Source organism: Corvus hawaiiensis, chromosome 7, assembly GCF_020740725.1.
Source record: "Corvus hawaiiensis isolate bCorHaw1 chromosome 7, bCorHaw1.pri.cur, whole genome shotgun sequence".
In the NCBI taxonomy this organism is placed as follows: Eukaryota; Metazoa; Chordata; class Aves; order Passeriformes; family Corvidae; genus Corvus; species Corvus hawaiiensis.
In genome coordinates, this window is record NC_063219.1 from 28105417 (window position 1) to 28128513 (window position 23097).

Consider the following 23097-nt stretch of genomic DNA (forward strand, 5'->3'; position numbering starts at 1 on the left):
ACGCTTCTCTCTGCCTCTTACACGTGTGGAAAAGAGAGCACGGAGTCTGTCTTGTTCTGTGCACGCCACAGTGCTGTGCCAGATTCCTTGGGTAGATCTTTCTGGGGACTACTGGAGTGTACGTAATGCTAATTCGGCACAGGAGGAGAGCTGGGACTGTTCACTTGGGTTTAAGAACCATTTTGAGCTCCTGTACCTCTGCTTTGCACACCACCAGGGAGGTAAGCCCTGACACAGCAAGGCAAATCAGCAGGTGCCTAAATGTAGCCCCCCTGAGATGCTCTGGGCAGTCAGCACTGAGCACCCTGCAGGGCTGTGCCCAAGGTGCTCCTGTGGTAGGACACATGCTTCCTGCCATGGATTACTCTCACACAGCCATTGCCAGCATCCTTTGTGAGGGAAGCATGTGTCAGTAAGTGTGTGTAGGTGCGGGAGCAGAGCTTTTGCTGGTGTTAGGTGCAAGGTGTAATGTGGCAAAGGAGCCTGTGGGTGACATGGGAAGCACTGCTTTAGTTCTGTCTCCCATTGTCAGCCAAGGGCACAAATGAGAGGTAAGAAAAGTAACACTGCCCATGTGTTCCCCAAGTGCTATATAGGATTAGCTCTGGTATTAAACATGAATTCTGTTATTGGGATAAAAGTCGATGAGGCTTCTTCGTATTAAGTATGAATATGTATATATATGGGGGAGGGGGAGAAGGGGAGTTGTGTATGCACAGTAGCCGGTTCCCAAGGCTCGGTGTGTGCCGTGTTCATGTGGCCTGAACGGCGCTTGTACCAGTCTGTGCCCTCCGGCTGCTGCCCCGTACATCAGACAAAAAAAACTGCTGCTTACTCTCCTCCTCCTCCTCGTTTGCTGGCGGCTGCACAAACCCCGCGGCCCGGAGGGTCGGTCCGCTCCCCTTCAGCCACAGCCCCGTGGGGCCCGGGGTGCCGGGCGGGGAGAGCCGGCCCGAGCGGTTTAAGGTGCCGCCGCTGCCGCCCCGCTCCACCTTAACGCGCGGCGGCGGCGGACGGGCCCATTGCCGCGCCGGGGGTCGGCGGGCCCGGACCCCCGGGAGCCGCGCCGCCGCCGCGCCCGCCGGACAGCGGCACCCACGCGCGTCCCAAGTGCCACACGCGGCCGGGCCGCAGGTGACGGCGGGTCCCCGCACCGCCGCGAATCCCCCTCCGGCGGCGCCCGGCCCGGCCCCCGGCGGCGGGGCCGGGCTATTTATAGCAGCCGCCGCGGCGATATAAGGGATGGCCGGGCGCGGGCTGCGCTGCCGCGGCCGCCGGGGCGAGAGCGTGCGGGGGCCGCCGGCGCTGCCCGGCCGCGGGCGCCTCTGGGCGGGCGCTGAGGGCGCGGCCCCGCAGTCCGGGTGAGCGGGCGGGGAGCGGGCTCGGAGCGGTGCCGCTCCGTTCTGTGAGCGGGGCGGGGGGGGTACGGCCAAACAAACAATAACCTAGGTTTGCTCTGCCCGTCCCCCGCGGGGCGCGGGACAGCGCCGCGCACTTTCGGCGCTCCACGCGTGACAAGCCCGCGAGAGGGGCGGGACTGCCGTGACACCCGGCGGTAACGGCGGCGGAGCTTCACCCTCTGCTTCTTCCTTCTCCCCACAGCGATTCCTGCTGAAATGCGGCGCCGCACGCTGGCATGAGCCCCCCCGTCGGGAGCAGCGCACCCCGGGCACCGCCGCTTTCCTTGGCCGCAGCTCGGTGTTGGGAAGAAAGGGCTGTCGCCGCGGAGCCGCCGCTCGCAGCAGCGCCGGGCGCCGGGCGCGGGACGGACGGTACGGGGGCTCCGTGCGGCGGGTGGGCTGCGGGGGTCGCGGGGTCCCTGCCCCGCTGAGCGCCGGGAAAAGGGAATGTATGCCGCAATGGTCGGAACGGCGTGCGGTCCGTGTCTTCTCCTGGGTGTGCGCTGAGGAGAGGGGTCGCTCTGAGTTACGCGTTGTAATGGAAGATCTTTGTAAGTTGAGGGCTTGTTGGATTTTTCTGGTGTCAGGGGTTACACACCCCCGCCACAGATTCAGAGCCACGATAATGTTTTACTTTCCTACCGCGGGTGTGTTCTGATGTGATCTGGGTATGGCGAGGTATCTTATCTTGCATTAAAATTGCTCTTGGATCACTGAGTACTTTGTATAAGCTTCCATAACTTTTATAAGGATAGTGATGCTATCTTCAATTACGAAGAAATAGGGAGAGGAGGAGGTACGGGTCTGGGAGGTTTTTTTCTAGCTTTACTTTACTTTTACTTTGCTTTTTACTCTCTGCTTCAAGAAAACAAACTGAACCGCAGATAGGACAATGATTTCTCAGATCTTGTGATTGGGATTGCTGGGTATTAGAAAGAAAACTTGTAGGTTTTCTGTTTGCTTGTTTTTCTTAATCAATGGCTCAAGAGCCCTAGAAACAGCATATAAAGCCCTGCTTCCTAGACGGAGAAACTAAGATAAAGCCACGCTGACTGTAAGCTGAGGAGCAAGTTAAGTGTTAGACTTCGGGTGGATCAGTCGCAAGCATCCTTCACTCCTCTGCTCCAGTGACCCTCCCTGTCGAGCTGATCACGTCGTGAAACAAATTGGGACTTCCCACCGGCAGGCTGGACTGGAGATAGGGCTTTTCTTAGAAGAGCAAAGCGCTCAGGGGAGTCCTGACCCCAGAGTGAGGCTTTTTCCCAGCACAGGGGGCTGTAGCCCTTCAGCACTGTCAGCTGGCACTGTTCTTGAGTAATGTCAAGGAAATACAAAAATCTAAACCACCAACTCCTCAGGTAGCCTAAATCATCTAAGCCTGGATTTTGCTGGCAGGCTTAAAGGGATGCTATTGGCTGGAAATGTTTATGTACATCTTACCTGGAAACTGTTGTTCATACAAGAGTTGATATTAAGAAAAGCGAATCAACTTTATAGTCGTACCAGCTATAGATGTGCTTTCTGAATTTTCACTCTGAAATTATCTGGTTAGCTCAGGCTCTTTCTGCACAAGAGAGATGCATTTCAAAGGCCTAAAACTGTCATTTTTCTTTATGAAAGGTACTTGTCTCTTGCTCTGAATCTGTAAAAACAGATTTGCAAGAACGGGGTCTATTAATTTAAGAAAGGTTAGGAGAAAGATAAGAAAAAGAACAAGGGGTGTGGCAAGGAAATTATGAAGTAGTAGCTTTAAAGAAAAACACCTCTCTGTAGTAGAGCTTTGGACTGCCTAAGAGAGGTAGGCTTTCCTTCTAGATACTTGAGTCTGAAAATACAAAGCTGACAGCATCTCCTTAAAAATAATAGTGTATCTGGAAAATAGGTATGAATAGCTTCATATTATAGTTCTGCATCAATTTGTCTTTCTTTGATTTTGCTCCTCTGTTCCAGGAGATATCCAATATGATAGTGGATAGCCCAGACTGCAGAGGGCCAAACACCCCACCAGCATCACTCCTGAGCTAGAGCAGCTGCACTAGGGCCAGTGCTGGCCCAGCACCTCTTTTCAGAAATGATGTGAGAAGCAGCTGTATTTATTGAAGTTTTTGGTGGGTATTTTCACAAGCTCAAATTTTTTTTGCAGAGGAACTAAGAATTGCAGAAACTAAACTTGCCTTCTTCATGGGGGGAGTTTTGGTATGTGTTGCGCTGGATGGTTTTATCTTAAACTGGGACTGAGGCTAACACTAAGGAGGAATAACATTGTATCAGAATGTGGTTAGAGAGGACTTTCTCCCTTCTCCCCACACATGTTTTTTGGCACTGGTGGAGACATGGCATTTGGGGACTGGAAGGAGGAGGAGTCCTGTACATGAGGTGGTGTTGTCATTGGCAAAGGCAGTGTAAGGCAGGTGCATATAGGAAAAATGGATGTGATGCTTCATTATTGTTGACATTGTGCTGTGATTTCTTAGGACTCTTCTTTAACTGTAGCATTCTGTACCCAAGACCTCCACGGCCCATTAGCTGCGCCATGTGCTCCTAGTGGTGTTTCAGGGCTGACAATATTGGGGCAGAAACTCTACTTCCCTCTCTTAAATGTGGAGGGCTCCTTGAGGAAAACTGTTCAGCTTCATTCGTTTCTGCCCTTTCAGTTTTGTCATCTTTCCTTTGGTGTGAATTATTTTTTGTGGTTGAGCTCAAGCCAAGAACCTCTACCCACAGCTGCCAAGTCTGGCAATCCTACTGACTTGCTGGCTCCAGGTGAGTCAGGTCTTTTGGATGAATCAGTGTGCCCTGTAAAAGTTTTAGGCTCCAGACTTCAGCTTGACCACTCTTAATAATTTGGTTTTGCCTGATTTATTTGTTTGTCACTGCTTCAGCCATGCTGTCACTTCTGGTGGCTCCTTCCTTCAGACTTGCTCAGCTTTTGGAGCCATGCAGGGCCTCTAGTGCGGAGCAGTGCCCCTACACTTTGTGGAGCTGCTTTTGCCTCCGCATTGTAACTTCTCCATGACTGCTCATCCCTTTACTTCTCTTACCTGCACAGGTGGAGTTAGGAGGGATTGTGCCTCAGCATGGGAATGTGCAGCTCTCAATGCAGGGAGTACTTCGGGCTCTAGAGGTGGAGAATATTAACATGAATCCAGAGGAATGAAGAGGGGAGTGTTTTTGCATGGTGGTGGTGTTTGCATAGGCTTTTACTGTCATAAATAAGTAGATCAGGGTTCAGGGGACAGATTCGCTATGAAAAATAAGGAATTAATTTTCAGGCTTCCAAGGTAGGGCTGAGGAAGAGATGTGGTGCTAAAAGATATGGAAATGTGCCTTGAAAGTGACCTTTCACTATTTTTGTTGTGTGAAGCACCCAAGTTTAATGAAGTACAAAGCAGAAGGGGTTGGAAGGATTTGGTTCAAGTGAAAACAGAAAGAGCGTGGGACTGGCAGATGGGAGGAACATTAGCCCACTCCTTGGTGGAGTTGTTGCTTCTTTCTCCTGTTGTTGCTTACAGGGGTGCTTGAGAGAAAATACTCATTGGGGAGGGAAGAATAACCTTCCTGTTCTACTTGAATGTCACTGGGTGTGTTTTTCTCCATGGGGAAACAAAGTTTCAGCACTCCAGTGGGTCACATCCTGAGTGTTTGTATCCTCAGTAAATCTAGAGCAACTCCATCTACTTCAATAACATCTGCAGTAAGCCATGACTGGCTCTTTCTGAACAGAGAGGAGAAATGAACAGCTGTAACTTCAGATACTGAAATTTTTGGCATACTCATTTTTTTGAGATTTATGACTCTTTTATTCTCTGTTTGAGAATGTAGTGGAGCAGTTGCTGATACATGCACGTGTATGTGTAAGAAAATGTCGGCAGAGGAGTAATATATATGGAAATCTTGCATAGAGATAGAACAGGCAGCCAGCTTGCCATTAGATAATGAAATAATTGTATAAAAATATGTCTCCTGAAATAATGATTGAGGGAAGGGCTCAGGACAGGGTTGGGCGAGGTTAACAGTATTTTTAAGTAGTTTACTCTACTGGTAGTATTTATGGTACTCATTATTGACTCTCCTGCAATTTTGCTCTTTCAGACACTGCTTTTTCAGTGAGTGGTGCTCAGTGTTTCACAGGCAGATAGGTTTCATCTGAGAGACCAGCCCAATTGTTGGAGCTAGGTGAAGGGATGGGAAACATGCCCCCAAGTACTTTCTCTCTCACAGACTGGCCAAAGGTGGGTAGACTGAGGTCAGCAACTCTTGCAGGTACTGATGAATCTGCCTCTCACTGAGTCCACTTTTGTTCTTTCTAAAATGGGGTAGTGGATATTACTTCTTTGTGGGGTGTGTTGGGACCATAAATATAGCTGAGATACTTCAGAAGGCATCTAAGTAGCTGAGACATTCTTGGATGGGATTCCCCTTCCTGCTGCTTCTCTTCTGGCCAGAACTGACCAGCAGAAATGCTCAGTGCTTGTACACTTATTTATTAATTTTTGGCTAAATTTTGTTTGACTCAGAATTAGTTTGACACTGATAGGCTCAAGACTAAAATCTTTAACTACTTTCTTTTACTTTCTTCTACTAAAGAGCAGATTAAAAAGTTCCAGGCACTCCTTCACCTTCTCCCAAATAACATAATGCCTGCCTTGCCTTCTCTTTGAGAAGGTCTGCTTCTGGAAAGAATGTTGTCCAAAGAGAACTTTATGCAGGGTGGTAAAAATGGTTTATTCTTTCTTCATCCCAGCTGTTGACTGCATCTGCCTAGTTCTTGGTCTAGAGATGAATGTCACTGAGGACTTTCTGGGGACTATTTTGCATCTGAATGGTGACTTGTAATGATTCATGTAATGGGCCAAACCACTGGTTTATGTAGTGACTGATGCTAGTCCACTGAAGTCCAAACAGCTGTTCCAAGTTTCCATAATCTCCAGTGAAAACAAGTACAACTGCATCAGTCTGCAGCCAGTTTACAGTAAACCTACTCCCTAGGCTGTGGGTTAACCTCCTTAAATATCCCCTGTGGTCAGGTCTGTTACACTTATATGTGAAAATAAGTCTTGGTGTGCTTTGTGATTTACTGGAGTGTAAATAAATCAAGAAGGTCTTTCATGTTCAGGCTCTCTCATCAGCATATATTAGTAACGCTCATCAGCTTTTGACTGGAACTGTGATGGCATAATTACTCTGAAAGGGTAACATATTTAAAACTACCTGTGTGACTTTGGGAGTTAGATTCCTCAGACTCTTAGTCATTATTTTAAATAGGAATTAACTTTTTAAGCTATTAAATTTTTAAGCTATTAAAATTCCTATTTTTTTTAATTTATTTTTTAAGCTGGAAGTTTTAAGCAAAGGCTTCTGTTTATCTTGTCTTTAAAATGCCAGTTTCTAGGATGAGAGTGGCAGCTCTGCTACTCCACTCATTTCAGATATTAAATAAGAATGTTGGAGAAACAATTAGAAAAATACTGTGGTAAATAAATTCTCATGGGTAATCTTACTAGAGAGGTCCAAGAGGTAAAAATGTACTTTTCAGTCACCTGACAGCAGGATGGATATGAGCATGCATTTTTAGCTTTGTCTTTAGGACAGCTGAGAGGATGACTGATGTCTCAGCTGTTGTTGTAGACAGAGCAAAGCATATATTTCTCCGGACAGGATTTGGTGCACTGAATTCAAACAACTTGTGGCTGAAACAGTTCAAGTCACCGGGGCAAACATGGTTATCAGAAGGAACAGATAGACTAAGAAAACAGTCTTGCATACTCTAATGTTTGTGTAGGTAAGATTTTAATTTGCTATCAGTCCTAGGGTTCTTTTTGAGCAGTGATGGATTAGTCTTGATATCTGTGCAATTTTTAAAGCATTCCTGTAACACTTGTAATGCAAAATCTATTTATTTTGCACCACACCTGTGAGATAGGGACCTGCTATTTATCTCACTTGTACAGCTAGGGAACTGAAGTATTCAGTAAAGCTAAACACAGCATGGAGGATTGATCACACAAGAAAGTCTGCAGCAGGACAGACAGGAGGGTTCTGAAACTGGGTAATTCCCATGAAAACCAACAAGCTCTGGTTCATGCTTTTCCCATCTGGTTCTTCCTCAGCGCTTCTGAAGCAGCTTGTGACATTTGCTTGGCTAGACAATGTGGGTTTGGTTTTTCTAAGGAAGAAAGCTCAAGCCTGGTAATGGAGGGAGGGAGGTGATGTATGTCTGGGGGAAAATGAAGAATGGGGAGCATCCACCAGCTAGAGATGCCTCCACCACCACTTTTTCAGTGAGTGGCTTGCCCAAGGCTGGCACAGGCTGCTTCTCAGCTACTGAAACTGTTCCTCTGGGCAAACCCCTGCTCTTCCTGTACAGAGAGCCAGCTCTGCTCTTCTTAATAAAGTTGATATGAGTGGCTGGATTGATGATGGAGCTTTCTGCCCAGCTCCACATCTGCTGCCACAGTGCTGTGTTCCTGTGCTGCCTGGGTTCCCTGATGGAGCAGAGCCTCCACTACTCCATCTCAGCCTTGTGATCAGGGGTCACCAGTGTTTTGGGTTTGGTGGAGGAAGCTGTCCAAAGCTGGCAGGAGGAATTTTTTGTTATGGTTGCATGATGAACAGTAACAAAGTGAGTTTTATTGCTCAGAATGTATCCACGTTTATAGGATGCTATATTTAAAAAGGAGAAAAAATGAGTCATGGGGAGCTATGCTAATGCTAAGTATTTATGTCTACCTCTTGTGAGGCTGAAGGCAGCGGGAGTTGAGCAACATTCCTGTGAAGTGTCTAGAGGATTTATGGATCAAACTAAAGCCTGCTGAAGTCAGCTGTAAGTCATGCTGTGCCTCGCTCCGGGCCCATGTTATGTACTGTGTGTGGGTTACAGTGAAATATTCCTCTTGGGAAACCCAGGAGCACTCAGTGCTGCTGACTTCCCTGGGCTTGGGCAGGAGCTTGACTTGCTCCCAGAGGTTATTGCTCTGCCACTGGAAAGTCACTCCTGGGTCACTGCCAGGGCAGGGATGTTACTGTGCCTCCCAGGCCATGCCTGCAGCACCATAGGAATGGGTACCTGCACCCTGAGTGGGAGCAGGGAGAGCCTGGCATGTCTCAGCTTCTCCTGCTCCTCCACAGAAGCTGCAGTCCCAAGGAGACATAATGTCAGGGTCTGCTGCTGGAGCTGGAGCTTTCCTTTCAGAGCTGCAGAGGGACACAGGGATGCCAGGGTTCGGATACTTTCACTTATGGCATGTCTTGACACTAATTCAGTTGGCTTCCACTTAATTATGAAGTGCAAATGTTGGAGTTTGTTTTATTTAGAAGTTCTTTAATGAAATTGTGATCTAATTGAGAGTGCCAGTGAATTCAGCTTTCCAAGTGTCCGCTTGCCAGCGTGTCTCAGTTCTTGTCACAGCTATAGGAAGGACTGGGATTAGGATTTCACTGCTGGGTGAGCCAACAATGGAGATGGACTCTGTGAACAAACCCTGACAGCGCCATGTGTCTGAAAAATGCAAATTTGGCAATAGCAAGAGGCTCTGCAGTTCCTCTGTTTTATCCACTTATTGAAAGGAGGAGTTTTTGAAGTGTGCAGAAAATAATAATTAAAGTGAAATCTCCAGCTTTATTGGACTTTTTAATTTTGTTTTCTTGTGATTTGTTTTGGGGTTTCTTTTTAAGAATTGGTCATATCAGTATAAAAATTAATGTGTTTAAGCTTCCTTTGATATAGTTTTGAATGGTACACTATTGCAGCCTGTTCTGTTTTCCAGTGCAAGTCATGCTCTGGTTTATGGAAACAAATACTTGCTCATCTTGCAAATATAAGAGTTTGAAAAGCTTTTGAGTAGGAATCTGCTCCTTGCATTGCTAGAAGCACTAAGCCTCATGGTGAGTCTGATGGGCAATAGCTGGAACAAAGACCCACCCAACCAAGATTAAAAGAATGTTGATGGACATCAGTGTAGTGAGAATCACATCCACTTTTATCTTGAACTGGCCTTCCCACTTAAAGAACTACTAAAACACCCACTGTAGCATGTCTTCAAGTACCTGCTGACTCCAAAAACGCATTTAAAGGACCTTTTTCTTAAATCTGTCATCCTGTGGTACAAGCTCTTTACCAGTTGGTTGTTGAAACGCAGACTCTGAAGGGGTACGAAATGACAAAAGTAACAGGATGCAGATGGAATTTAATCTCTTGGACACATCCAGACACTGTTATCAGGTCTGTCATCTGTACTTAGCATACCCAGATAGCTCTTGAGTGGTCTGCATAGACAGCTGGCAGTTTAGTAGAGATTGTGATCTTCAGAAAATATGTAGCTGATGTCTTGTGTAATACTTGCTGTGGAAGTATTGGTGTCACCAGCCTAAGTGCAACACTTGCTGGGTGGGGAACATCTATCTATAAAGCAGGACTCTTAGAAAGAGGTTATTCAGTACCAAGCACTCAATCCCAGAAAGAGGCATGAGGGGCATTCACAGAGCTGGTGCTGTGGGGTGATGAGCTGGGAGGGAGGAGATCACTGAAGGAATCCCTTTGGCTCAGCAGTGCTTGCTGCTGAGCTGCAGTTGCAGACTGAGACTGGTTTGGTGGCTGCTGGTGTTTTGTGGGGACAAGAATCCCTAACTAACCTTGGAACAGGAGGAGACATGCCCCAGTGCTCTGGAAAAACCCTCAGCTGCTGTGAATTGTTTTTGTGCAACAGTGCAAGGTCAAACACTACCATTGTAGCTCTCAGAATAGTGCATGATCTTGCTGTTAAGGTACCTGCCTGCATCTGACACAGCTGCCCTTGGAGAACAAGGCAAGTATTGCCTGAGCCCACTCCGTGCTTCATTGCTACCTGAAGAGACCTTGGTGGTAGCTGGGGAAGGATCGTAGCTCCGAATTAGAAAGTCCAAAGGTTGTGATGAGCTGTAGCGATGAGGTGGACTTGAATGAGTACTTGCAGCACTTCCCTAAGAAAATATTCTGTAGCTCAAGGGCAGAGTGCTTTGAGAGAGACTTCTATTTCCTCCACAGGCTGTGGATGCTTTCAGATCTAATCTGCAAACAGGGAATATGTCAGGCATGAGGAACTGTGCAGAGCATTTGCTTTTCCTGAGGTTTGGGCAGGTCTGAAGAGATACTGAATGCTCTGTTAAAATGCTCTGCTGGGCATCACTTCCTCTGTGCATCCTGCAGAATAGCTCCATGAAGCACAAAGATGCTGACAAGCTGCTGCATCACCCTAGTCCTGTGAGCAGCAAGGGTTTTGTTACATGAGATTTACTTGTGGAGTATTAAGTTTCAAGTCGTCAAAAGTTTGACTTGGACCGAACGCCTGTGGAGCATGAAAAGGCTTTAATGTTAATCAGCAAAGTTAGCTAAGAGAATATATAATTCCTTATTCTTTTTGCAATGTAGCAAGCCTGTTTAATTAGGCATCTGGGATTTGAATTATTAAATAACAGAACAGTTTCAATCTACTTTTCTGTTGGTAAAGATCTCCAGCAACCCTGTTTTTATTCCATGGGTTTTCAAATTATGAGTTCCAGAAACTCTTTGAACCTCAGGAGGATGACTTACTGTATCCAGGAGGACAGAGAAATAGGACTCTTATTTTAAGGTCTCCTGAGCACAGCAAGTTACTCTCTGTTGTTTACATACCAACCCCACAAGAATATGGAAATAAATGCTAGGCTATCGAAGCAAAGCAGAAAAATTATGTTTTCAGGCATATCCTGCCTCGAAGCATCTGCTTGATTTTGTGCAGCATAAGAATAAATCTTTCTGCTGCACAAAACATGGGGAGCAGTTCTCTGGTTTGGGGTAAAAGAGAATAGAGCAAAGTAAGAGTATCTGCAGTTCACGTGGGTTTGGGAAGCCTCATGAAGGTGGACTAGCATAGCTGAGAAGTAGGCAGGGACAAAGAAGAGTTGTCTCAGCCAGAGCAGTGAAGAACTGCAGAACTTGGGCTGTGGTTGGAGATTTGCCACCTTCAAGGCAATGACAGAAGGGCTGAGGAAATGCCTGCTAGTGTCCATGGTTGGGGCAGATGTGCCAGCAGCCCTGGGCAGGGTGTCCTCGTGGGCAGCGGGAGGTGAGGGACTTGCTGACAAAATCTCCAAGCCCTCCTGACCCCAGACTAATGTGTGCTGGCTCCTGTTTGGGGCTGGTGCACTTCAAAAGCCTTGTTGAGTGGAGGGATGGGTGGACACCGTGGGTGGAACTGGTGACCCAAAATACCATTTCCCCTTCGTAAGGCTGGGCGTATACCAAACTTGTGTCTCTGTGTGGTAAAAGAATATGAACCAAAAGTGCTGAGAGATGCAGTGGTTAAATTGAAACATGCTGTGGCAGGATGAAAGTAGTCTTGTCCCTTACCAGGCCTTAATGCTTTGAGGCTTTATTTATTTTATTTTTTTTCAAGTGGCTGTCCTCCATGTTGTTTCTATCTGTGCTTTTAATAGAGATATTTTTATATGCAGAGATGTGTCAAGATGCCGTCAGGTTAAATCACATCATGTTGTATAACAACTCACTGGGTTGATATAAAAAAACAATATCTATAGTTGTGTTTTTTTAAACTTTTATGTCTGAAGTGTCATTGAAGGTGCTGAAGCATAAGAGAGCAACTCCATGTAAGGGTCTATGTCCCTTGCAGAGAACTCTGCAGTACAAAGAAAGGTCAAATACAAATTTTTTGCTGTTTCTGTGAGTCTGGTATGTAAAATATGATGCAAATGAGAGATTTACCTGAATTGCCAAGATTAAGGCTAATCCATAATCCCTTTGCTCGGTGTTTAAAAATAATGGCACTGTGCAGGCATAAGAATGGCATATGAGATCTACCTTAAGGCTAGAGCAACATAATGCTACATCCCACTGTTTTTGGGATTTTGGTATCTTGACTTGGTTACAACTTTGCAGCAGGGTAGCTGTACTTCAGAGCTGTGTGGTAGATGGAAGCTAAAAATCCATTTTATGGCAGAACCTAAACATTTCTTTGGAACTTCTCAGCCAAGGTCTGTAGGAGATTGAAACTCAGAAGAACCTGAGCAAGGAAACATGTTCTGACAGAAGGACAGCAGAGTAATTGAACCAAAGCGATGATCTGGAAGAGCTAATCAAGGACCAGGGGTTCATCTTTGAAGGTAGCTCTTGATTTACCTTAATAGTCTAGACTCAGAAACTTTGTCCAGTTACTTTGCTTCATTTGGTTCATGCAGGGTCTTACCTGTGAAGTGACCTTTCCTACTGCTCAGGTAAAGCACAAGTGCTGTACCCTTGTAGGAGCTCTGTAGCACTGCAGGTACAACTGCGGACTACAGTGGCACTGTAGTACCACTCACAGTTAAGGAAAGGTGAGTGTGGTCCAGCCCCAGAAAATGACGAGCAGTGTGGTGATACCGGTGTTTAACTGATGCTTTAGCCTCTTGTCCCATCAAAGGTCCTTACCTGCCTCTTTTCCAAGACTCAGTGGTGTGTTCACTGTCTGTATTGCTCTGTAACCCAGCACATCTTCTCATCCCTCTGGGACAGCATCCTCTCAGGGAATCTGACTGTGCAATTTCTGCAAATCTGTCAGTGTCAGCCTGATGATAAGACAGAAGGAGGCATCACATTGGGCGTGGGGTGCTGTGAGGCTGCGTACCTTGAAAGCTGACTTCTGAAATGAGTATAACAGGGTGTGGTGTGTTTCTCCCATGTGAAAACAGTTTCTAGGGCAAAAGCAGGTGTTATTGTTTAGTGTGTGTGAAAAGATGCTTTGTGGCAGTAGTGGGTGTGCCTCTCTCTTTTCCTTTAACTGGCAAGAGAATCTGCTGTTGCTTTTTTCTTTTCTTTTTCTTGGGTTTTTTTCCTGCACCAAATGGTAATCAAGTTTTGAGGGGGTTTATCTTTCCCTGAAGTTGTGGGTGAATTTCTCCTGTGATTGCACAGTGTAGTGGTGGTTGGAGCCCTGCTGTTGCCTTGTTCATCGGAGCTGCTTCACGAGAGCGCAAAACGCTTTTGAGGTATGATTTCCCATAGCATGCTAATCCAGCGAAGTGCTGTAGATTCGCTTGCTGGCACTGTTTAAATCCATAATGCAGCACCACCTGCCAAACCACGGGACATAATGGAAGTGTTAATGAATGTACATATACACCCTCCCACGCAGCTGCAAGTTGAATGACTTAGGAGTCAAGGCAGAGAATTTAGGCTGAGTGTAGAAGGAGCCAGACTTAGGGTATCCTAATGCATATCTCTGCTGAAACTGAGGGGTGAGGGGTGGCCACAGGGGTCTAAAGTCGGGTCAGCTGGCTGACCCTAAAGTCAGGGTGCTTTCAAAGATGTGTTGATTTTCAGCTGCTGCTCTATGGATTCATCCACTCATGACACCTGAGACGTAGCTTGGGCATTCAACAACAAAGTGCAGGTACTGAGCAGCACCAGCTGGGACACTGGTACCTCTCTTCTGAGGAGGTATTCTCATGGGAGGCTTCTCTCCAGTGCTGGCAGGGTGAATGCACTTGATAGGAGTGGACTTGTCTTGCAAGGGTAAACTCTGTTCCTCAGGGGTGGTTTGGCCACTTGCCCACTGGTTTGAGTGTTGAGGTGTGTGTTTGCCACCAGGATGGCTTGTCCCAGCTGGCACAGAGTGGAAGGAGAATAGCAGGGAAAGAGCTGACAGCCAAGGGGTTTGCCAAAGAGAGGGGCTAGGAAGAGGCATCAGGGCTGGCCTGGCACATGGCTGGGATGCTGGCAGTGTACATGTACCCTGTCCTCAGGCAGGTTCAATGGAATGCTGTGGCTTTGCAAAACCCTGCATCACCACGTGTGAGGCAGAGAAGGGGGCTGTGCATCCACCCCTCATCCCACTCCTCATCCCTGTACCCAGCCCTGAGTTCTGCCCACCCTCCTCTTTGAGACAAGCAGTTGGATTTGCCAAGTATGGAGTCACCTCCCCAGCATGCTGTACGTAAATAGGAGGCTTATGCTCTTGGCAGACACTGTAACGAGCCTGGAAAAAATTACTGTTATGGGTCCGGGCCCAGTGATGAGATCTTGGAGTCTTCCAAGTGACAGAGTAATGGCATGGACCTGGGAAATGCCTGGAATAGCCTTCCACGCAGTTCTGGGATTTAGCGCCATTAAATTCTAAGTAAAATAGGCCAAGTGCCTATTTGGGTAAATTTGGGAGATAGCTGTTCCTTCATCTTCTGAAGTCCATGCTGGTGAAGCTCTACTAAAGCTCCAGCATTACAGACCAGCATACTCTCTGTTCCTCTGTACCTGCAAGTGAGTATTAAGTGTGTTTTGGGGAACCAGGAGGACTGTCCTTGATCCAAGACCCTGGGAAAATCTATAGAGAGCCCTACAAGCCTACAAGCCTGACCTGTGCCTTGGGGTGTAGAAGTATTGCAGAAACATTAGTGCTGCCCTGTCGCAGATAATGTCAGGGAACACTGTGATGCATGATGAACAGCCAGTGTGTCTGTTTTTCCATAGGATATGTACAACAATAGTCTTTTTGCCTAGGAAGGACATAGACATGAGTCAAGTTTTGGAAAAGATTTGCAGGTAGAGGACAGATTTTGGAAATAGCTTGGAGATCCCCACTCTCCTCACCTTCCTTCATCTGTCTCTTGGACTTGATAGGATTCACCTATCCCCTAGTGGAAATGCTATTACCAGGGAAATTCACAGCCTTCAGCTCTTTGCAGCTGTCTAAGAGATGCAAAGTGTGTTTGCCAGGAGGAAAGGGAGTCTTTAAAAAGCCATTTACATCCTGAAAGACATCCTGTAGCAACACTGGAGATGTAAAAAGCATTAAATACCAAATTGAGCCTGACTGGAAGACAAACTTGGAGCCAAACACATTGATTAATTTGCAGGAGGGTGACTGGAATGAGATGGCCCTGTACCCTTTCTATCCATTAATCATCTCCAAAGCATCCATAAGTGCCATGAAGTCTGCGCCTTGGCTCAGCCATGCGTGGACAGCATGGTGCCCATAAGGCTGCAGGGCAATGAGCCATCAAGGAGCTGGACGGAGGGGTGGAATGCGCCCCTTGTTTTGGCAGGGGCTTTGGGACTGATATGGGGAAGGCAGGGTGGAGCTGTGAGGAGGTCCATGCTGGGCAGTCCTTGGTGCTGCTTGGGATCCCCTCACAGCTCCATGCTGCAGCACAGGAATTCGTTGCCTGGACCACTTCCGCCTGCCTAAGGTGATGCTGGTTGAGGCCGGGAGGGCTGTGCCATGCACATCTGGCTGCATTGCCAGCACCAGGCCTGCATGCAGGCAGCAGAACATCTGGGCTCCAAACAGGGCGTTGCTGAAGCACTGGGCTATTGCTTCAGAAACCTCACTGAGCAGTATTAAGAGCAGCAAAACCACCCAGGGCAGTGAATTTGGGGTCTTTTTTATTGGCGTGTCAGCAGGCTGGGATGTGTAGGAGGGAAGCTGCCCATTTCCAGGGATTGTGTGAGCAGGAAGGGCAGCTATTGGAATTCAAAGCCGCTTCCTCCACTGTAAATTTGTTCTTGCTATGTTATCTCTGGCTGGGCAGGGCAGGGGAACATCTTGGCTATCTGCTTTTTTGCTACAGTATGTTTAGGTCAGCTTCATTGGTTCCATGATAACATAGGAGAGGCATTCCTGGCCTCACTAGCAAAGAATTTGCAAGAGTAATACAGGAATCTGTCATCCCTTGATGTCTCCTGAGAGCTTTGGAAATAAATGAGTAAAGAAAGGGATGGTGGATTTAAATTCACAAGAAGTAATGTGTAAGAGTAAGAAGTAAGAGTAGCTGAGCCAGCCCCCAGTTACTGAGTAGGATGCTCTCATTTCATACCTTGGAAAAAAGGCTTGGATCAGCCTCCAGTGGATACCTCTCAACTGGCAATCATACAGCTTTATTTGAGTTCTTAAGAGACACAGGAATGGATCTTGCGTAACTGTCTTCTTGTCACATAACTGGATTCTTCTACAGAACTGGTAGTGGCAGAGCTGTAACTGTGAATGACCCAAATCTGACTGAACTGTTGCTTTTAATAATGAAAAAAATCTGGCTTCTGCACCTGACTGCTGGCCTGTCAGAGTGACAGAACTCCTCTTACGTATTTTGAAAAGGGCACTACGTCACCAAGGGAAACAGGCTGAAGATTAATGGAGTTGTGGTGGGAGGTGGAGGAGGAGCTGGGAGAGGGAAGCAGAGTTGGTTTTGGACGACATTTGTCAATATGATTGACTCATGCTGTGCTGCACTTACATACAGATTGGGACACCAACAAGCATGTGCTTCCCAGTAACAAAAACAAGTGAGTCCCTGAACCCAGCCTGGCCATGGGAAAGCTGCTGCTCAGTTCTACAGCAAGGCCTCCTCCTTACATCACTTAGGGATTTGCAGAGGGGGAGGGTGGAGGGGCTGCCTACTACCTAGGCCATTTCCAGTGACGTGGCTTTTTATTATTATTATTTGTTCAGGCTATAATTCTGTGTTTCCTGAAATAACTACCAAGTGTTCATCAGGCAGCTACTGCCTTTAGCTGCCTTTTGTGTGAATCTCAAGTGCTTCATTACTCCCCCGGTGTGTTCTCTTTCTCTTACAGTAAATCTGAGCAGCATCTGTGTGGTGGGGGAGGTGATGCAATTTTGGGTTGAAAGGGAGAAAAGGTCTGGCTGGCACAGGAAACCAGTGAGGAGTTCAGGGAAGACAGCACTCAGGGTACAGCATCTTCTTGCACAAGAGGAGAATTGATGAGGCCACTTCCAGGACCCACAGATACATCCCCCCACATTCAAAACCCAGCCAATTGCAGCTCTTTACTGCTTGGTGGAGGATTTTATTTTTAAATGACAGTTGGTTTAAGACTTTCTTTTTTTTTTTTCTCCCTTTTAGTAGTAATCTGATAGTGCTTTGATCATTGCTCCAAAAGGAAATGCCTGTAATTTCCTATGCAGGTCTTACCAGGTGCTGGGCTCCATCAGATCTGGAAGCTGATGGGAGTTGAGAGCAGCTGTTAGAATCCACCTTCTTAGAAAACCTCAGAGAGCTGAAATTTTACTTGGGTTTTGAAAAATGTAATGCCAGAACTACAAAGGGCATCAGACTCTGGCTTCCTACATGACAGATCTGTTCCATGCTGACTTCCTACTGGAAGACTGGAGCACGGTCCAGGTTTTGTTCAGTTTGTCCTTTTTGAGGCATTGACTGGGAAGGAAATCTGACAGACTGGAGAAAATTTGGCTAAGAGTTAATCATTATTTGGTAATAATTGGCAGTGGTTTTTCATACACCAAAGAGTCCTTTGGCTCTTGAAGGCTTGGGACATGGTCATGCCTACTTGAGGGAGAAATTCCTGAAGTTCATTCAGTCCTGATCAGCATGACTCAAGGGAAGCAGCAGCCTCCTGAAAGGGCATGTCCTGTCTTTCAAGGATTCTCAGTAGTTTCCAGCCCAAGGGATTGCCTATAACACATCGGGCTGAACTATTTTGGTACCTGGCTAGCGTCTCTGGGTGTGTCGTGGTGGTTGTGTGGCTGCAGCCAGCAGTCTGCAAGAGGAACAGAGAGGGAAGTGTTCAGATTTTGCGGAGTTTCAGCCCTGCAGGCACTGTGTGGAGCTGCTAATGCTTACAAAGTGGCCGAGTAAAAGGGCGTAATCGAGTGAGATGTGGGTAGAGGAAGAGTTCTTAATTGCAACCGTAGGAGTAGTTGGCAGCCTCGGTGGCTGATTGTCTTCCTCAGCCTCGGGTGAGATTGGCGTCCTCAACTATGCAGAGCTCTGGCAGGCCATGGGTGAAGAGCCACGGACCAAAACAAGCTGATGACAGGAAAATTGCATTGGCCATGGGCTGATGGAATCATCAGCATCCATGCTTATACATTAGTATGTGCTAAAGCTCAGCCTAGTGCTGATGTGGACATAGGCTCCCTAAAGTTGTCTGCTTTGGAGAGCTGCAGCAGAGGAGGAGGGAGCTTGGTAGTTCCCACATAGGCCCTGCTGTAGCTTTTTCTGGAGGTTTCATAACAGAATTAAGCAATTTGTGTTGCATGTTGCCATGGAGACTGTAAATCACTGTCATGCTGGCCTTCTCAGTCAGGGAGCCGGTGTCTTTAATTGCACTAACCTCCCCTACAAATCCAGGGCTTGGTTCTGAGCTTGCTGACCTTCTGTAATGGCCTTGTCCTGGGATCTCAGCCTACAGGACAGCAGAGCTGGAAACAGGAAAAGGGGCGCCAGCACATCGAATATCTACTATCTGGGGTCCATTGTATTTTTTATTATTATTTTTACATTTTCATATGTGGCCACAACTCTGCTCAGAAGCTAAGATCAGACCCACCTGCATCCAGGGCAAGTTTTGTAATGAGGGTGGGGTTAGGTACACTACCTACATTTTGTGGGCCAGTCATACAAACTAAGCTGAATTTGGTGTTTTTATGTTACTTGGCTGCTCCAAGGGGATAGCTCAGCCCTTCCACTCCACCTCCATGTCCGGACAAGTAAATGGGGTTTCATGCAGTTTAATCTGCCTCCTAAAAAAATACTTTTTGCTGAGGAAGATCAGCCTCAGTGGCACCTTTGGATCAGTGTTTCTTTTTTCTTCCCATCTACCTACCCCAGAAGTAGCCACACTTCTGACTGTCTCAGCATTACTGGCTTGTGCTGTCAGGCCACCAGTCTTGCCAGTGCATATGAAGATGGTTGTATAAATCAACCTCCTTCCAGTGACTAAACCAGAGCCCTGACGGCATTTGTCAGCGTAGGGTATGGATCCTTCTCTTGGCTCCTTCAAAATAAACAACTATATAAATTGTAAGATGATTATCATCAGAGCTTATTAGTGTATTACCACATGCTGCTTTGTATTCAGACAATAGATAAAAACACTTGTGCTTCACTTTTCCCAGTCAGATCTACAGCAAACACGCTTATTCTTGCTCCCATCTGAGGACTGTGTCAGTACCCTTGCCAAAAACACATGAAAATCAGCCCAAGTGTTGTGCATTTGCCTGTAGCTCTGTGCACCTTTGAGAGTGTTTAGTCTTTTCCAGGAAATGATAGATGTTATTTTAAAGGTTTGAATCATGAGCTGGTTAAGTTATAATCTTGTCAAGGCATGAGTTGTCTTCTTGCTTTGGTTATCAGGGCAGGTGGAGGGGTAGAGGGGCTGAAGTGCTTGACTTTTGGAGGGTTTTTGTTATGTACATGCATGGCTGGAGCATGGGACCTGCCGTCTCAGTAGAAAGAGGAGTGTTTCCATGAGCAGTAGGAACAATCCTGCAGAAACATCTGAACTTGCTGCCTTTTGACACTCAGTAGAAGTTTTCATCTGTTGTGCTAGCATTACCTTAAATACAGGGAGTTGTGTCAACAAACCAGCCTCCAGTTCTTGACTTTTTTTTTAATTTTTTTTTTTTCAGTTCAGTTCTTGCTGTTTTCCCCAGGCTACATAACACTCAGTCTGGTGGTTCAGACACACAGCATGACCAAACTTCTGGAAACAATGGGAAGGGAATGCCCCAATTCAGCCGATAAGCATGCTGGGCAGAGACACAGTTTGTACAATGGGCTAAACATTATCCTAGTACTTTGGGGAGCATTTCATGCAAGATAAGCTTGAGGCTCCTTAGGAGCGGGTTAAAGGGCTGGTACAAAATGTCAGTGAAAATGTAATGCTTGTTGCTGAGCAGCAGCTTGTGGTTTGTGAGGAGGTCAAAAATCGTGCACAAACGGAGTATGTTTTTCACATCCACAGACTGTCCCCCTCCGTGTCAGTAACAATCAGTCTTTCATTCTGCCTGGCTGGAGCTGCTCCGCCATGTAAAGAAGGATGGGGTGAAATCTTGGCCATGGGCAAAGCAAAAAATCGTCATTAAATGTGTTGGAAGGAGAGGCAGAGCTTTAGCCAGGGTCTGTGTCTCAAAAAGCCTGTGAGCATCATCTGACCCAAGAAGGATTACACAGAAATAAAACTTGGTCTTTCAAGCAAAAATGAGGCATTTAGATGACATTCATAGGTTTTTCTGCAGCCCAGCCTGCTGTGTATTGACGTGTAGTCTCATAAATATGAGAAAGTGGCTCACTCAAAAATAGGGCTAAGAAACTTTTCCTTGGGGTTGTTGTGAGGAAATGCAGTAAGATGATTTGAAACCTCATCTGGTTTGGTCTTCTCCCCATCCAGCAGCTGTTGCTTCCAAACCAATACCAAGAAAATCAACTGCCTTGTCTTGAGCCTTATCATTATGATGGGGGTTTTTTTATTATTTTCTCTTTAAGTGTGTGAAAGACCTCCGAGAGGATGCAATGGTCATTCAGATCTGGGAGATAGCCACCTATTTCCTCTGTGATCTGGGTCAGCATTGCTGCTGCTCATGGGGGGGTGGAGGGCACATATAGGTACAGAACCTCCTGCCTGGCTTCTCCTTGAATGAGCAGTCTCTACTGCTGACTGTTGAAATGGGCCAGTCAGCAATGACTGCCTCTTCTCCTTTCTCCACATACCTGTGCTGTTGCCCAGTTTCAGCCAGTGAATTTTTCTCAGCTTTCTTTTAAGAGGCAGCTCTGAGGTGAGAGGAGGAGTGTGGCCATGCTGCCGGGAAGCTGCTCTCCTGGCTGTGTCACAGCCACAGGCACCAGCCTTCCTGCCACAGCAGGGTTGAGGGTTTTGGGCCTTTTTAAAAAAAAGGCAAAACAAAAACCACCTGTTGTTCCTGGCCTGCTGCCTTCTTGTTTTTATTTCTCAAACTTGAAAGTGAGAGAGAAGAAAGCAGCTAAGTGCATTTTTGTCTGCTGGCAGAGCCAGGATTGGGCCTTTAACTCCAGTTTCATCCATCACCACCAGTTCTGCCTGCAGATCTGGCCCCAGGACGAAACACACCATTTAATGTTTGCTGTACCTTGGGTTAAGTAGTGAGGAATAGCACAACTCTGACTTATCAATGGGATTTGGTCACTGGCAACATGAAACTGTCGGGAGCTTGACAGGTGCACTGAGCCAGGGTGATTTTTGTCATTGCCATGTGGACCCACTCCCGGTAGGAAAGATATTCAATGACATAGGTGCTGCATGTGCATTTGGTGGGAGTTAGCAATCCTTGTAGACAAGGCAGGAGTAAACAAGGCACAGTGGTGGAGTTGTCTGCATGTTTAAGTGCTGGGTCTGAGTCGGAGTAGAGCTTTTGGGAAGGGTTGGTGCTGCTGCTTCTGTGTCCAAAAGGATTTTGGATGTCAGAGCTGCCTTCACTCTCATTTCTTAGGCAGCAGGTAAAAGCTGCCTTGTGCATATTGCCCTTTTCATTGCTGGTGAGTGATTGGAGATGATCTCTTTCTCCAGCAGGTTCAGCACTCTGGAAGCATGGCTACAAGTGCCGTTCCCAGCGAAAATCTCCCCACATACAAGCTGGTGGTTGTTGGAGATGGTGGTGTGGGGAAGAGTGCTCTCACCATTCAGTTTTTCCAGAAGATTTTTGTGCCAGACTATGACCCAACTATTGAAGACTCCTACCTGAAGCACACAGAAATAGATGGGCAATGGGCAATTCTTGATGGTAAGCAAGCTACTCTCGTGATTCCGTTTCCCTTCTAGCTGAGCCTAATTGTGTCTCCCACAGCATGTTGTATCTCTCCTGCTCTGCCGTGGGCTGGCAGGAACTGGAGCTGCAGTGCATGGTCCGCAGCTGGTCTCCAGCAAAGCTTCTGCTTCCAGTTGCATTGGTTCCAGTTCTGCAGAGAAATGTTTCTTGCAGGCCTGTGAAAACCTACAGATCCTCATTGACATTTGGAGTAGGCTTCTGCAGAGGCTGAATTTACAGCACTGCCAGGTGGCTATTGCTAATGATACTTCATTGTGGTTGAGCTCATCCCCTGGGAAATAACAGTGAGTGGGTAACTGAGTGAGGGTTATAACCAGAAAGAACATTTAATCAAAACTGTTGTCCACTGATGGTGTGACGATGAAGAATTGTTACAGCTCTTAGCTCCAGTCATTCAGGTGTGATGTCTTCATATTTAATTGCCTGTTTCATTTAAATATGGATAGGGTACCAGCCTGGAGATCTGTTGTAACCAAGAGTTTTCAGTTCTTTGAACAAAAACTGCCTTTTTATTAAAAAAAAAAAAAAAAAAAAAAAAAACCACAAAAAACAATGAAACACACAAAAAACAAACAAATACCACCCCCCCCCCAAAAAAAAACCAAACCCAAATAAAAAAAAAACCCAACAAAATCAAAGTGACTCTATTAGCAGGTGAGGAGAAAGCCCTGTATTACCTAAAGCTGTAGCTTGTTCATTTCTGCCGCATGAGACAGACTAACCACAGCTATAAAGGGAATCTTGCTCTTAAATGTTGTAAGTTTTGTTTTGCATTGTGTAATAATTAGGTAGTACATAAAAGCAAGCGAGTATTTTGTGCCTTAATTACCCAAGTTCATGTATGTGGCCACTAACACAACTGAACTAAACTTAGCCTCACTTGTGCCGAGTTCTACCTCCACTCTCTTGTCAAGAAGGCGCTCAAGATCTTTGGTGTCTCTGCGTGTCACTGGTGTGTGGGGACAGAAAGCTGGGGGATTGTCATGAGTGGTGGAATGTGGATGCTGGTGGGTTTTGCTGTGAAGACTGCTTAGCTTGGTCTGGAAACTTGAGATCTTAGTTGCTCTCTTAAGGATTTATCAGATATAATTTAGTGAATACAAATGATCATGAAGTCCTTAAAAGAACAG

General features: G+C 46.5%; 1 protein-coding gene across 3 annotated transcripts in view; it reads left to right on the forward strand.

Moving 5' to 3' along the window:
• Positions 1–1264: 1264 nt before the first annotated feature.
• Positions 1265–23097, forward strand: part of MRAS (muscle RAS oncogene homolog) — a 38162-nt gene continuing 16329 nt past the window's right edge. The window contains exons 1-4 of one of the 3 annotated variants that reach the window (XM_048309656.1): positions 1265–1361; positions 1603–1772; positions 3351–3508; positions 21709–21922. In XM_048309656.1, the coding sequence (XP_048165613.1) occupies positions 21730–21922 (193 nt within the window). In that variant the 5' untranslated portion in view covers positions 1265–1361; positions 1603–1772; positions 3351–3508; positions 21709–21729. The remainder of the gene's footprint in view (positions 1362–1602; positions 1773–3350; positions 3509–21708; positions 21923–23097) is intronic. The other 2 variants (XM_048309654.1, XM_048309655.1) reach the window with 2 other exon arrangements.